Source organism: Buceros rhinoceros, unplaced genomic scaffold, assembly GCF_000710305.1.
Source record: "Buceros rhinoceros silvestris isolate BGI_N320 unplaced genomic scaffold, ASM71030v1 scaffold35268, whole genome shotgun sequence".
Taxonomy (NCBI): Eukaryota; Metazoa; Chordata; class Aves; order Bucerotiformes; family Bucerotidae; genus Buceros; species Buceros rhinoceros.
Genome location: NW_010427987.1, coordinates 341 through 12,959, shown reverse-complemented (window position 1 = coordinate 12,959; position 12,619 = coordinate 341). Strand labels below are relative to the sequence as shown.

The 12,619-nt window shown below is 42.5% G+C and overlaps 1 protein-coding gene across 1 annotated transcript; it reads left to right on the top strand.

Annotated features, from left to right (window-relative positions):
• The first annotated feature begins 1,623 nt into the window (after positions 1-1,623).
• On the top strand, positions 1,624-8,640 carry LOC104498714 (tRNA selenocysteine 1-associated protein 1-like). The gene is given in 7 exon segments (XM_010142130.1): positions 1,624-1,635; positions 2,791-2,908; positions 3,416-3,593; positions 4,486-4,605; positions 6,661-6,877; positions 7,451-7,496; positions 8,254-8,640. Coding segments are annotated over 7 exon segments (828 nt in total). The 3' UTR covers positions 8,391-8,640.
• Positions 8,641-12,619: the final 3,979 nt, after the last annotated feature.

Here is a 12,619-nt window from a genome sequence, read left to right as displayed (position 1 = left end):
TGTTTTAACGGCTTCTGAAATATTTTTGTTTTCTAGTGAAAACATCAAGAGACGGCAGTCAAGATCAGACGGGGAAAGAGCATAAAAACGCAGTTTGCCATCAAAGTCTGTGCTCACTGTGATCAAGAAACCATTGCATCACTCGCCTTCTGATAGTCTTTTGCAATAAAACTGCTTTGCAGTGTGTGCCGTCTTCTGGGAAATTGTCTTCTGGGAAATCGGCACGAATAAGGAGCAGTAAGTTGAATTCACAGCTGCATAGTATTTTTCTTAAGTGTTTAGAGCATGGAGGAGATTACAGGTCCTTTCAAGAAAAAGTAGTGTTTGAATTAGCAGAACATCAGTGTGTAGATACTGTAATTACTGGTGACCTTTTTAACAGGATAATTCTGTATAATGAGCACAGTTAAATGTAAGAGGGCATGTGCTAACCTTACTAATACATGTCTGTAGTTAAGTGCTTGTTTGTACTTGGCTGTGTTCTTGGCTCTGAAATGGGGGTGGGGATGAAATGCGTGGTTGCTCTGAATAATGCCAGGCATGGAGGCTCTAATTATGGTATATGGCTGTCCTGTGCCAGGTTAGTGTAATCCTTCTTCAGAAGCAGTGCTCTGAACTGTTCACCTGTGTGAGCAAGCCTTTAAGGCATGACAGATACTCTGTGTTTATTGTATTATGTGGATTTGACCAGCCAGCATGTAAAACATTACATAAATTCTTACATGGAAATGGGAATTAAGACATCAGTGAACAAGTATCTGCATAGAAAGAGCAACACTGAATATAAAAAAAAAAATCAGTGGTGAATGAAGCACTGTGTGAGAGTAGATACAAAATATTTTGCAAATGAAACCTGTTTTCTACCTTGATTGTATTGGTAGGATGACTGGGGAAAAAAGCTTAAAGAACGGACATTGAGGCTTGTGTATCCACTGGTTTAGTGATAGCAGCAGCAGGTCACTTGTGGCTGCTGACAGCAGCAACAGTGAGCGAAGTGTGTGTCTGGAAGAGGCGAAAGAGAGAAGACACACCTAAAAAGCTGCAGGGAAATATCACATTTACCTGTACTGTGCCCTTGCCCCTCTTTTACTTCTCTTGTTCTGTAGCATGCAGGAAGTACCACTGCTGGATTTCAGCTCTATAATTTGTGGTACAAGTAAATACAACTTTTAATGTGGCTAAAAGCGGGGAGGAAAGCCCGGCCAAGTGTTTTATCTTTGCTGTCTTAACTATTTTAGAATGTGGATCTTGTTATTACTGTATGTAGGTATTACAGAAATAAGGGTAAAGTCTAAGTGACTTAAAAGCTCTCTAATTTTTTGGTGCCTTGGACAGTGGAAAAGCTTTGTGGAACATTACATTTGAAGATGACTTTTAATCTTCATCCCATTGGTCATATATCATCTTTATCTCTATTGCTTTAGCAGTGACGAGTTAGAACTTCAATTCCTAAGTTCTGAATTAATAACATTAAAACAAAAGATGTTCACTTTGCCTTACGTAATTAATCTCAAGGTTAAGATTCTTCTTGTTCCTCCTCCACATGTTTTTCCGCTGAAGGAGTGCGATAAACGGAACCTGCGCAGCTGTGTTCTTCAAGAAGGGCAGAGGACAGTTTGAGCCATGGCAAGCCAGGTAAGATCATTTGGTCAGGAATTCAGGCTTGCAGTGCCTGAATGGATTCCAGATCCACGCTTGGAATTTCCAGTACATGTAAAGCTGAAATAGCTAGCTTGCTCTGAGTGGGGTGCTCTTTTAGTCCTACGGTTTCTTCCGGTAACGTGGTAACTGGTGGCTGCCCTCTGGACACTAATCATGTCGACTGAAGCAGGTTGGGGGCATAACACTAAGTTTTGCCCTTTGGATTATTTGAGCATGAGTTCTGAAGGACCTTGCACGTAACACTCTCTATGTATGTAGAGGTGTTCTAGAGGAAGAACATTAAAGCCTGCGTAAGTAAAAATGCTGTGAAACACCGTTCTTATTTTTGGAAGTCCGTGTTCTTTGGCATCATAATCGAGGGAGGCAGCCTGTATTAATACAGCTGATGCTTCCCTCCTCTTTTGCAGAGTGGTCCCACTGCCTTTTTAAACAGTGGGTTTTTGGGTTTGTTTTTCTTCTTTTTTTTTTTTTTGAAGAGGACCTTTTTGTGCCTCTTTCTTCCTGGCCTTGCATCTGGGTTTGAGTTTTCCCTCAGCCAACCTAGTGCCTGTTCCTGGTCTGCTTTCTCCTTACATTCTGTTCATGGGCCTCCTGTCATCGTTCCTGGCCTGGGAGAGTGATTCACAGCTGGGTAGTGAGGAGAGGCATCTCACAGGAGAGAAGAATTCCTAGAAGAGGGCAGATAGGGACAGCCAAGATCCCTGCTAGGCAGGAGTGGTGATTCCCCGCCTCCTCATAGCTCAGACTGTGCTGCTGCAGGGTTTTTTGAGTCCTGGAGCACAAGCAGAACACAGTCCAGTCCTGAAGGTAATTAACATCTAGGATTGGCCAGCATCGAAGGGCTGTCTGCTTTTTCCCCTAAGTCCACGAGGAAGCTGTCACTCCTTTAGCCAGCTTGACAAGTCAGGGGAATATGGCTGTTCATACAATCCTTTGGCTCTGTTATTTTTGCCAGGCGTTTTCCCCAGAGGCTGCTTTCCCTCATGGGAGGCGGAGGGAGAAATGGGACCCCAGGCTTCTTTCAAGGGCAAGGTGAATATGGGGAAATCACCTGTGGTGATGGGGAGTGGGAGGGAGGAATGTAAATGAGACTAAATACTATAGAGGTGATTTTTTTTCTCCTAACAGGACTTAATGGCGAAAAAAAGAGAATGTCTCCAGGCCTACAGCTGGTGGAGGACACCACAGAAGAAGCGGAAGAAAAAGAACAAAATAAAACCTGGAAGAATAGAGTTTGTCCCTAGCAGTACTTCAGTCAGGTAAAGACCTTTTGAAAAGAGAAGCTCTGACCCCCTTATCTGCTTAAATTGATAGTGACCAGTGAATGCCATCACTTACTTTTAAAATCCTAAAATGGCACATCTGGTGCCTCTCAACTCAGTATCACTTACGGATATGTATTGCCAACAGAATAATGAAGGGGTTTGTACTTCATCTCTCCCGTAAGCACTGAGAAGTGATGGTGAAAGAGCCATGGCTCTTACGAATCACAGCTGAAACTTGGGTTAAGTAATTTTTCTTGATATTGTAAAACCAACTTCTAAAAGTTGCTTATACAGTTGGTCTCTATTGAAATGCTTTTTTGTGAAAGCAGAAGAATGGACACACAAATTGGGACCTTAGTGCTGGAGTGATGGTGGCACTACAGTTCTGTATGGAGTTTTGCAGTTAATACTGTCTTCAGATTCTAACCTCAGTATTTGCCTAGTGATAACTACCTGCTTGTATGTTAGTACCTTAATACTGCCACCAGCTACCTCAGTCTCAAAGTTGATAATTGCTCTCTTATCTTTTTAAAGACCGGACTATTCGATATTTGTTGGGGAGCTTACTCCCGAAGTGGATGATTTTCAGCTCTATGACTATTTCCTTAAGAGGTACCCCTCTTGTATTGACTGCAAAATAGCAACAGACCTGCTGGGATATTCCAGGTAATGCCTGCAAAAGTTTGGAATGCTGTTGATATGTTTGCTTCTAGAAGTGATGTAAGAATTCACATTGGAAGTGTTTCTGCGTTTTCTTCAGAGGCAGGAAGAGAGATTAGTCTCTAGCATTACTTCTTAACAGCAGAAATCTTGCATTTCTAAACCATTCTGGTTAGTTTAAGAAGTTAATGTGCTAAGCTTCAGTTTAGCCGTATGCATATTTGCATGAAAGAAGTTAGACGGTGGGAGAAGGGAAAGCTGTGCCCTGAAATCTGTGCTGCTATGCTTACGTACAGCAGCGTGTCCACTTGGTCATCTGCAGTACTGAGACAAAATAATCCCCTTTTTACGCATGGGAGTAAAACCTAAGGCCTGGCACATCTTAGGGGGTTGTAAACCGAATGTGTTAATATGAGTAAACAAAGCCCAGCAGAGCTCATGGGCCAAGCAGCAAGTCAAGCAGGGCTGAGTGAGTTAGCTGTTCAGACAATGCTGGTAGTTACAGAGTAACTTCAGGAACTTAGAGCAAGTCTAAAAGAATATTAGTGCTATACAGTGGTGGGAGCGGGTTAATATCACTGAAATCCGTATTTCTGCATTCACAGCAGTTGAGTCTGATTACTTGCAACAGAGAGCCATTAAAATGTATTGCTCTGCTGTCTCTCAGCAAGTTGCATCTTGATGCTGTCAAAGAACAAGGATTTTTTGCTTCTGGCTCAAGATGTTAATTTGATGAAAGCATCTCTGTGCAAGTGCGTGTGTCAGAGGTTGCTTAGCTAATAGAAGCAATAGTAGCTACTATCTTCTGTTCTTGTAGAAGACAGAACACAACTGAATTCGTTAGCTTTGTAACTGTTATGCATACTAGAACTTGTTTTCTCCCTTTTGAAAATTGTAGAGGGTATGCCTTTGTCAGATTTGGTGAGCAAGGTGATCAGATGAGGGCACTGCAAGACTGCCAGAATGCACCAGGTCTGGGGGGAAAACGAATCCGGCTGAGCATAGGAATTTCTAAAAGGTAACAAATGAGTTGTGCATTAAAGTAATTCTGAATAATCAGATTCTTGTAGCTCTGCCTTTGTAAAGTCTGTGGCCCTTGCTATAATGGCTGTACACACAATGCAGTCCACAAAACTAAAAATACAGGAGCATTATGCTTTGACTCCCTGGATTCATCAACCACTTTCAGGATTGCTGGCGGGATCCAACTCTTAAGTCTAGCCAGATCGTGTAAATGGGCTTAGCTGTTGTTGTCACCAGCTGTAATTCTTCGAAGTAGCAAAAGTGAATGCATTCAGAAATCCTGGCCAGGTATGGGCCTGAGGAAGGCAGCAGGGACAAGTGGTTTTGTGTGCTAGGGAGCTTTTCTTCTGGACACTTCCCTCTAGTTTAGGCAGTTTTACAGTAGGCTGGCAGAGAAAGGAACTCTTAAGTAGAAAAATACAGAGTATGGGGGGGAAGAAGCCAAAGGAGATGTTGTTGGAACAGTTTGTTTAGAATACTGCTCTTTAAATTTCCTCCTGCCCCAATCACATGGAACGCAAAGTTGATTGGTTTTGAGAGAGTTTGTTTTACTCTGCCAGCTCAGTTTTCTGTTATTTAAGGCAGTTCAGCTCTCTGAGCAGTTAGAGAATCAATACCAAATTTGATAGACTTTGATCCAGGATACAGATAAAAATAGAACTTCATAAACCCATTTCAGTATATTCATGAGGTTAGCTCATATTCTGGTAAAGGGTAAAAATAACAGCTTTTGTTTCTCTTTAGCCTGGATAATTCTGCAAGTGGTGCCTCTTCTCTTGAGAGTGGAAATGCTCTTACCCAAGAGAGCACTGTCCAGAATTGCTTTGACTAAATTTAAAAACAAGAGGAAGTCACAAAGAAACAGGTTTCCTCACTTTGCAATTCAGAACATCAGCAGAGTTTTCAGCTTTTTCTTTGCCACAGTGATTATGTAGGAGAGAAATGGAAGCAGAAGACTTTGAGATATTATGGAGTCATTTGTTTACTGCAGTAACAAGACAATAGAATATATATTTATTAGGATGTATGTGTAGCTTTACAGTAATAAAACTAATGAGCTAAATACACATCACTAATCCATATCTGCCACTGACTGCTGTGCTCTCCTAGCAGCAAAACATCCAGCCATCTGAGTAGTTGTCACCGAGTGCCTTGTATTGGAAACTGTATCTGAGCTGCCTCAGTTTGCATTCTGGACCAAAAGCCTAGATCTGACTTACCTGTAGTGGAGTGGAGATGCAGAGAAATGGGACTAGGCAAACACAGGAGGTCTGGCTGTACCCCTCCAGAGAGGACATGTTGAGGCATAGAGGATTTTTTGGCATGTGCAGCTGGATTATCTGCATGATTTTGTGTGATGTACCTCTGTTTTAGTACAGACAACACTTGTGTATTAGTGTGAAGTTGTTCCTGAGAATATCTACTCAGGAGAGGGAAAGGATTGAAAGCTAATCAGCTGGCCCTTGGGTCTTAAGAACCGATGAGTTTTGTCATTGACCTGCTGCTTTGGCTTCACGCTGGCTAATGGCAGCGCTGGCTTCACCTCACAGCTATGCTTTGGCAAATGTTCATGAACTACACATGGAGCAGGGGAAGGTGGACAAGGTGAACTGGCAGGCAGTGTCAAATGCTCCTCTGAGACATCATCTGACTTCACCCCCTTGTTTCTGGAAATTATAAGATTTAGTATCAACCAAAGAAAAGATAGATAGAAGGGCTGATGGAGACCAACTGCATCTTTAAAGTCGCTGTGCTTGCTAAACGTCTCTGGTCTTTTTTTGCCAGCAGCTTGCTTATACTACAGATATGCAAAATAATACACATAAGTGTTGTGGCTTGGGTCAATCCATGAAAATAATTACTTCTGGTATTGGCAAAGGTGAGAGCGTTTGCTTCTCTGTAAGGATGGTATCTTGTGCTGTGAGTTAGGCAACTGTTCAGAAAAGCTTCCTTTTGTCAGCTTACATGTTTCAAAGTGCAGATGGTTTAACTTCAGAATGGGGTTTACAGTGCTCTGTTCTAAAACTTTCTGTAACTTCTCATGTTTCAGACTGAAAGCAGAATTCCAGCGGTACCAGTCGTACAACTATAATGATTATTACCAAGATTATCAGAACTACTACTCTTCCTCCTCCTCCTCGTCGTCACAGTGGAATTATGATCCTTATGCTGAATACAACTACAGCTCCTATACTCCCTATGATAGCATGCAGGCTGTGGGGGACTGCTCTTTAGGAGAGGCTGTTATGGCTCCAGCTGTTTTTGAGGTACAGATATTACACACTTGCTTTAAAGAAAAAACCAACAAATAATAGTTGCATGAATTGTAAGTTAGAGCAGAAATAACTCCTAGAACTGAACTTGCCATTCTGCTTAGTGTGGAGATCAGGTGTCATTCAGAGGTGTCTTGAAGTGTTCCAGTTGTGCATGTACAGCATTAGAGATCTGTACACTGTGACCTGTTCATGTATGCCAAGTAACATCCATACCTGTTTTTTCTGATGTACTTTGCTTTAAGCAAATTAAAGAATTATCGTAAGATGGTCTTATCTTAGATCAGCCAATTCATCAATTACAAGTTGCTAAAGTCCCTTCCAACCTGAACCCTTCTGTGGTTTTTTCTTTTTTTTTAAAAAAAAAACAATGCAAAACCCACTCAAATCACAACCCCCCAATCCTTCCCAACAACCACCACCAACAACCCTGCCTATTCTTGTAGATGTTAGAGGAAGGAGTGGTTTGGGAGCACAGTTATTTTGGATTCGTGATGCTTTCCATTTGTGATGGATTTAATCAAAATGGATTATGATTAAACTTAGGAATTTCTCTTTTTGTTTCAGGAAGCTGCAGTTATGACTGAAATCAATGATGACCTCATAACTGAAGGTAATGATGATTCTGTTGCTGCCACTTGAATTTAGCAGTACTTGTGCCCTTACAGTGCAAGCCAGTGACTGTTGGATGAAGAATGTCTTGTGGTGGGATCCTCTGTATGTTAGAGCTGAGATAATGGAGGGTTTCCAAGCTGATAGTGTGACATTGTCAACAGCACTTCACAGTAGCTTTCTTGTAACTTGGCCTTCATTCTCCTTCCAAAATGGTCTAATGCAAAATTTGTGATATCTTTGTATTCTAAGTATATTCTGTGTTAAGCTTATTAACAGGCAAAAGTGTTTTTTTCCAAACCCCGAGGTAAAAGGTTATGTTGCCAGTTGTAAAAGGAGACTTCAACTTGCCCTTAAAGATCTGGTACAAAACTTAATTGCTTGGCCTGGAGGATTTGCAGGCAGTTTCTTGCATTGGAACATCTTGTGTTAGTGTTCAGAAACTTTATTCTGCCTAACACATTGTAGTAGAAATGAATTAAATGAATTTGGGGGGAGTTTCATGGTTAATTACCTTTAAATCTGCTCTTTATCTTGGAATACCAATGTCGTCCCAGCATTCCAATACACAAATTCCAAAAGAAGCTGGACTTGTCAGGTCTGTTAAATTTCTTCGTGATTAAACACTTTACTACACTTTTAACTATTAAATAGTTAAATCTGGCTAAACCACATTTTGCTAGGCATTTCCTTCAGATTTTGGTGTGCATGTGTCCCAGGATCTGACACTTGTACTCACCAGGCTTTTCTTTTTCCAGACCCACAGCTTTACTTGGATGTTGATGAAATGAACAGACAGTTTATGGAGACAAGTGAAGAACTCTATGATGCCCTCATGAATTGTCACTGGCAACCTCTGGATACGGTCACTTCTGACATCCCCCCTGCTATTTAAGTGTCTTATATAGCATGACCGTTATGACCAAGGTGCTAAAATTACATTTCTTCTACATTACTCTAGATCATAAGTTTTAAAGCACAATGATAGGTTGGGTTTTTTGCTATGCTTTTGACAGTTTCTGTAATCCTTTTTTTGTTCATCACTTGGAGCATCTTGAAAACATGTAAATATTCTAGAAATGTAAAGAGTTCAATGGGGTCTAAAGATAGACTTGCCTGTGTAAATAAAATTTTGTTTCTGCAAACCTGCCAGCAAGGGATTTTACTGACCTATGTGAAGCACGTTCTCTTCTGGCTTGTGAAATTTAGCTGGAGGCAGTAGGATTATTTCATCCATCTTGGGTCACTTTAAAGCAGAGAAACTGGTGTAACAAAATGCATCATCTTAGTTATTTTCTCCAAGGATTTTTAGGTCTTTCTGGTTGACAGGAGGAAAAAAAACCCACTGGGAATAAAATATCCTAGTAACAGCTCTTCACCTAAGTTGCACCCTTGTGTTAAACACCTCTGATGTCAGTCTTCATGTTCAGCTGTTTTATAGTGATGAGGTTGTAAAATTTTCATAGGATGGTAGTTCTTAGTGTTCAAGGCAGAGGAGATTAGGGGATATAGAGAAGAGGAAAGGTCTGCTTTAAGCCAGCCATTTCTGAGTGGTTTCCTTTAAACCATTCTCATCTTGAAGGCTCTATTTTCCAGCTTTAGGGGCTGTCTAAGCCCATGTGTATGCAGAATTGTTTCCTAATTAATGTACATAATGATAAAATAAGGCTGGAATAATACTCTAAAAGAAAAAGGAGCAGAAATTCTCATAGCTAATAGCTGTGGAAGCTACTAAAGCTCATCAAGCCCCATCCCTGAATTCCAGGTCAGGTTGGACTTTGGGGCTTTGGGCAACCTGCTCTAGCTGAGGATGTCCCTGCTCCCTGCAGGGAGTTTGGGCTGGGTGAGCCTTAAAGGTCCTTTCTCACGCAAACGATTCTGTGACTCTTAAGATTTTCGTGTTGCCATGTGTGTTTGGGATCAAGCTAAACCGTAATTGCTGTGGTGGCAGATAGGAATAAAGTTCTCTGGCTTTTTTATGACTTAATGTAATTCTACTGGTGGTCATAATCTTTATGCTGTTCTTTACATTCAAACCAAATGCTGAACTGCAGAGAGATGACTCTGCTGGCAGATCATTTCTAGCTGCTGGCCAGTCACTTCTAGCCCTTTTCTCTCCACAGTTTAATTTCAGCTAGGAGTGTTTTCAGAGTCTCATCCATGAAATGCCAATGCTTTAAAACAGAAAAGGCTTTTGGAGTAGTATAGGAAGTTAATCTTTGGGGTTTCGTGCAGATGTGTGTGGAAAGAGTCGGCAAAAAATATCACCTGGGCATGGGGAGTAGCATCATGGTTTTAGCAACTGTTTTTCTGCCCTGGAGAGAGCGAGTTGCAAGGTGCCTGGGAACTTGGATTTCCTGGGTGGATGTTTCCCTGGTGTGAACTGGTGAGTCTTTGGAGGGTGATGGTAGGGAGAACGCGAACAAGAACACAACAGGAAGTGGACTGAATGGAGCTAAGAGAATCTGGGAAAGGGGGCACTTAGGTGCAGAATTGTTGCAGGTGACCACAGGAGGGAGGAAACTCAAGGTAGTAGATGCAGGGCCTCGAATTTGATGGGAATGTTAAAGCTTCAAATCCGTACAGGATTTGGTGCCATTCAGTTGTACCACACAGTTGTGGTGCTTGAGTGTGGCACTACGAAGCAATCCCAGGGTTTTGTATCCTTCACCATCTCCCCAAGCAGCACAACAGCTTCCAGCCCTGTGCCTGGTTACATCCTGCTCTGAAGTGGCTCACGTAGCGTCACCAACACTGTATTTAAGTTGCAGCAACTTGTGGAAACATTTTGTGTTGCCAGTTAACGTGGTGCTGAGGGTGCACGTTGGCTCAGCAGAAATACTGCAGAGTGTCTTGCTCATATTTGGCATTTGGGAGGTTGTCTTTGTGTGATCTACAAAATGAGGGGCACGTGTGATTTTTGCTTAGATGTAAACCTCAAAAGTCCCAGTCTGCAGCCACCCCATTTATGCAGATTCTGCCTTTTGATGAGGCCTGCACTTGATGTGCATGTGACTGTGACCTACCTGTAGTGACAATTCATGCAATACAGTGAAAGAGGGCCACAGAGACATGCTGGGGGGGTGTGTTTGCTTCCAGTCAACAGAGAAGAGAAATGAGGTGAGGAGGAGAGTCTGGGGTTGGGACCCACACAGTGCTGTTCTGGAATAGCTCTCTGAGCTCCCTCCCTGCCTCCTGAGCTGTGCTGGCCTACAACCCCTCCCCAGCAGGGGTGTGTACAGGGGATCGGGGGTGTGTGCTGTGCATGCTCTGTACACTGAGGCACACCGAGCGCACCCTCTCCTCCTGCACTGGTGTGTCAGCCAGGAACCCCAGATACAGGAACAGGAGGGCACTGGAGCTGTGAGAATGGAGTGCTGAGACCTTTTACTGAAGGAAACCAAAAGCTGTCATACTGCTGCCCACAAGGACCACGTCCTTCAGGTTCCTGCTACCTGCAGTTCTACAAAGATCTGGGTGCAGTGGGAGCATTTAAAAAAAAAAAAGTCTTGGAAGCAACTTTTTCAACACTGCCTTAATCTACTTCTTACAGTTTTTATTTGTGTCTGTTTTATTCAGCTGAAATCTGTGGTTAAGATTTTTTTAAAAAAAAAAAAAAAATTGATGAAAGTTTCTTGGTGAAACTCCTGGTTGCTGTAATAGTGCCTTTATTCAAACCTGCTAATTTCTTCAAGAGTGGTGGTTTTGTTTTTTATCACTTCTCTGACCAGAAAGGCTTTAGTACAAGGGATGGTTTGAGGGGTTGCTAATCATGCAGCTGGTAAAAGGGAGAAAGAAACGAGCCCAGAAGGGTATAAAAAAGTACTGAAAAGGGTTACAAAAAGGTTAAACAGTACTTAAGCCATGAATGTTTCTTTTTGCAGGGATCCTCTTGGACCAACAGCTTCTTTCTAGCGCTACCTCAAAGTAACTTGCAGATGTAACTCACAGGGAAGATTGATCAATGGTGATGATCCCTATCATTCTGCTGGAGAGAGACACACATATATTTGCCTTCTGTTTTGTCTCATTTTTAATAATGCTTATTTAACTTGAGTGACTCACCTCAGTAGACATTGTTGGAGTACATGACAAGTATTTCTGAATCATGAGTGTCATTAATGGCATGTCACCCTCTGGAAATTGTTCTAAATAAGTAAAATGGAAGTGAAATAAATAAAGCAGCACTTGAATTTACAAAGCAAACATAGCATAGCTGCCTTTGACACACACGTGGAAGAGAAAACCATGTTTGCAGGTTACCCTAACGCACTTGGCAGGCACGGGAAAGACGGAACGGGGCTGAATGTTTGCCCAGCTCTTAAGTGTCCAGTGCAGGAGTGACTTGAGTCAGCTCCTAGCGCAGGTACCGCTTCAGACATCAGCACTGTCACCCCTGAGCGCCTGGTACCAAGGGGCAGGTCCGTACCGTTTGTAAATCCTGCTCCTCCTGTAATGGAAATACATTGTGCTGTGTCTCCTGCCCCTGTCCTTGGCTGGAGTCCAGCGTGACTGTTGTTTCCTGGGCAAGAGAGGTCACAAATCCAGGCTAAAACACTTTTTTTTCTTGTGTTTTGATGATTATATTGGTGTAGATCTCTTTTTGACAAGTGTATTGTCAAAATAACAGCCTCATCTTAAAATGTGTGCAGAGATGTCACATGCCACCAGTTTACACCAGATGAGGCGGTTCTTGCAGGTGACACCTCAGCCCATGCGTTCCATGTCCTGGAAGGGTTCACCTGCCACCGCAGGTCCCCCCCCACCCCGGACACAGAATGGTACTTACGGTGCTTGGGTAGGAGGGAGGAAGACTCTGGAGGTGCAGTTCAGAGGAGGAATCTCTGGAGAGCGAGTCCACTCTGCTGGAATTTTGGAAACCTTCAGATAACCAGGAAAGCAGGACTGGGAAACTGAGGCAGAGCAACTCACGGAGGAGAGATGGGAAAATCCAGAGGAGGTTAGAAAAGCCACTGTGAAACGAAGACTGAGCAGTACAGAACTGCCCAAACCGGGTCTGTCTCTCACGGTGCGGTACCTGTGTCTCGTTCTGCGACAGCAATTTTGTATTATTTTTTTATTAGTAGTATGTTCCAGGTTTCTTTTTTAGATGAGTATTTTTAC